The sequence below is a fragment of the Cebus imitator genome, unplaced genomic scaffold (genome assembly GCF_001604975.1).
Source record: "Cebus imitator isolate Cc_AM_T3 unplaced genomic scaffold, Cebus_imitator-1.0 Scaffold295, whole genome shotgun sequence".
Taxonomy (NCBI): domain Eukaryota; kingdom Metazoa; phylum Chordata; class Mammalia; order Primates; family Cebidae; genus Cebus; species Cebus imitator.
Genome location: NW_016107610.1, coordinates 288 through 3,738, shown reverse-complemented (window position 1 = coordinate 3,738; position 3,451 = coordinate 288). Strand labels below are relative to the sequence as shown.

Below are 3,451 nucleotides of genomic sequence, written 5' to 3'. Positions count from 1 at the left end.
CCTGGGGTTCCTGGTGAGGCTGAGGCTGTGGACATTTGAGATAGGCTGGCACAGCGCTTCCTGGGGTTCCTGGTGAGGCTGAGGCTGTGGACAGTTGTATTTCTGATGGGCAGGCACAGCGCTACCTGGGGTCCCTGATGAGTCTGAGGCTGTGGACAGTTGAGATGGGCAGACACTGTGCCACCTGGGGTTCTTGGTGAGGCCGAGGCTGTGGACATTTGAGATAGGCTGGCACGGTGCTTCCTGGGGTTCCTGGTAAGGCTGACGCTGTGGACATTTGAGATGGGCAGGCACAGCGCTTCCTGGGGTTCCTGGTAAGGCTGAGGCTGTGGACAGTTGTATTTCGGATGGGCAGGCACAGCGCTACCTGGGGTCCCTGGTGAGTCTGAGGCTGTGGACAGTTCAGATAGGCAGGCACTGTGCTACCTGGTGATCCTCGTGAGGCTGCGGCTATGGACAGTTGCATTCAAATAAAATGCCAAATGTGTTCCGCAAACTCCATGCCACCCTGTGGTCCTGGCCATTGAGATGTTTGTCACAGCAAAGATCGCTTCATGTTCCTACCTAGTTGTGTTCCATCTCCCCCTTGTGTGCCCCTTTGATTCTGGACTTCCAGAGTCTGTGCCACCTGCTGTCCTCTAAGCGTCTGCCATCCCCGGTCAAAGTCCCTTCATAGATGCTCAAATTATTTGCCAGTTCTCTAAGTAGCATTTCTCCAGATTTTTGTGTAAGGCTTTATTATACCCTTAAACATATTTGAGGGCTTCATAGGGCCTTGGTTCATATGGGTTATTGAAATTGTAACTGGGAAATTTGAGTAATGTTTAAAATATTTTAACATAAAAATGCACTGCATATTAACGTAAGTAACATTTTTACTTAAAAAAAGTATGTTTTTTAAAACGAGAACGATTGTGAAAAGCGTGGCCCTGCTTTTGTGTTTTTGCCCGTCTCTTTCACGTCAGGCTGAACAGAAGCTCACACTTGCTTCTGCGTTCTATTGCAGTATCACACATCAGTAACGTCCGGAAAACATCACGGAATGTATGTGAGAGAAGGCAAATCACGTGTGGTTATGAAAATAGTATTCACTTTGCACACCCCTTGAAAGGGTCGCAGGAGCCCCTGGGAGGTTGCACACCCTAAACAGTGAAGGGCAGCAGCTGTTGGGTCCTCTCAGGGCCTGGCACAGTGCAAGTTCTCCCAAAGCATTTGCTGAGTGAATCTACCTTTTTGGGATGGGAGTAGGGACTCCTCCTTCCCTGGAGGCCTGTAGGTGCTGTGGAATGCATGCCCGAGAGGATGTGTTTCCATCCTGAAAATGAGCAGGTCCAGAGAGGACCCCTGGGTGGAGGGCACAGTGAGGGTTGAGACACGATCCCTGTGTGATGGCCATTTCCACTGGGCTGGGCTTGGCTCGCCTGCCTGGCGATTTTCCCCAGGACCTCTGTTGCAGCTCATTAACACAGCTCTGCTGTTACCTTCACAGGGAACCCACCAAGACCCACCTGGTCACATTCTTCCATACCGACCTCAGTGGTTACCTCCCCCAGAACGTGGTGGAATCCTTCTTCCCCCGCAGTATGACCCGCTTTTATGCCAACCTTCAGAGAGCAGTGAAGCAATTCCACGAATAATTCGATCGTTACTTGTTGGCAAAGAACCCCCGTGACTCATCAAGGAACTCCAGCTGTCAGGACACCAGGGAGCCTGGGAGCACCCGAAGGCCTGTGTTTACTCTTTGGACCAAGCTGATGGACTGCGCTTCTCTGAGAATGCCAACCAGAGGCAGCAGCCCACCCTTCCTGCCTCCTGCCCGACTCAGGGTTGGCATGTGATGAGCCATTAACGTGCTCCAAACTCTATCTGCCTGTTGTCCAAACATGCTCTCCTGGCAGGGTGGACCCATTCTTCCGACCGTCTGACCAGGACTCGGCCTGGACACCATGTGAGGCACTCTGGCCCCAATCCTTCCTTTGCCTGTCACTCTCAGAGGCCATGTTTCCCTGACTGTCATAGAGAATCACCATCGCCACTGAAAACCAGGCCATGTTGCCTTTTAAGCATCTATAGCTCCCTCAGTCCTGTGCTGCAGCACTATATCAGAAAAAACATATTTTTCTGATATCGACCTTGTATACGGCTTTAATGCTGCAAAAGATTTTTTTTTTTCCTTAAAACGGTGTCAACTTGAAAAATAATGGTATAAAAATGGGATAAGCATTAAGGAAAAACACTTTCAATGCCTCTTCCATTTGAATTTGTTTTCCTTTCTTTATCCCTTCTGAGCAGACTTTCATGTCCTCAGTGAAACCAGGCAGTGTAAATCTGTTCCAGGACAAATCAGCAGCAGCAGGGATGAGTTCTCCTTGGAAGTAATTCTGGACTGAGTGTGGACTCCTGTCTGCATGGGGAACTTGGGGAGAAGAGGCTTCTTTTTCTTTCCCTTGGGCATTTTCCTTTCCTTGTCCTCTGTTATGGAGGCAGAGGCAGGAGGTCTAGGTCCTCCAGACCATCCTGCCATCAGGAAAGATGGAAGAGCAAGCCTCCCGCTAGCAGCCCTGGCTGGAACTCCCCCCATCTAGATCCTGCTGCAAGACTGCAGAAACCCACAGGGGCCATGTCCACCCAGGCACATCATCAGAACCAGGGAGCACAGCCTTGCCACCTGGAAGGGGCCTCAGCAGCCACACAACTTCCTTTCCCTGTCTCTGATCCAGAGAAGGATCCTCTAACATTCCGTGGCAACCTCATGTGCACCTCCGCCACCTTCCTTGTAAGAAAGATGTGTCTTACTGAAATTCTTCACATCGCATTTATGCAGGTTACTGTTGTGTGCGTGGGGTATTTTCACAGTGTTGTCAGCCTTTGCTTCTCCAAACAGAAGACATTTCCCCTGTTACTGTAACTTCCCTGTCTTTGAGTCCTTAGGTGACTGTCTCTTAAATGTGCCAAGATGTGAGCAAGCCTTAAAACACAACAGGTTAGTGTTAAGGGGACAGAAAGCTTTCTCCTTCTGTGTTGTATTGCAGCTACAGATTGTGGAATCATGCCTAAGACCCTTTAGCTAACACCCTTTTCAAGAAATCATCAGACTCTTGGATTGACCTAGAATTCCTTCATTGATTCATTAAGTACTCTGTGGCGAGCAGTGTTCTATATCAAGTCCTCATGAGTTGGTGTGAGTTCAGCTGATAACAGGTGTGCTAGCCAAGCAAGCTTTCCTGCCTGCCCCCTCTGAGCTCCATACTCTGAAGTGGTCTTACTAAGATGGGAACGCCTTGTACAACCCTGCGTAGCCAAGTGGAAGGCCAGCCAACCAAGAGCACATATCACTGGGCCTCTGGGGCACAATGTGCCCACTTTGCTACTCCACGTGACTGCGTTAGGGTAGACTGGTCTGAGCCCTGGATGAGGAGCCAGAAGACATGCATCTAGTCCTAGCTCTGTC

General features: G+C 50.0%; 1 protein-coding gene across 2 annotated transcripts in view; it reads left to right on the top strand.

Moving 5' to 3' along the window:
- The window catches only part of STARD5 (StAR related lipid transfer domain containing 5), a 25,268-nt gene extending 22,449 nt beyond the window's left edge, over positions 1–2,819 (top strand). For both annotated transcript variants that reach the window (XM_017502239.2, XM_037729126.1), the window contains one exon: positions 1,490–2,819. In XM_017502239.2, coding sequence (XP_017357728.1) covers positions 1,490–1,637 — 148 coding nt within the window. In that variant the 3' untranslated portion in view covers positions 1,638–2,819. The remainder of the gene's footprint in view (positions 1–1,489) is intronic.
- The last annotated feature ends 632 nt before the right edge of the window (positions 2,820–3,451 follow it).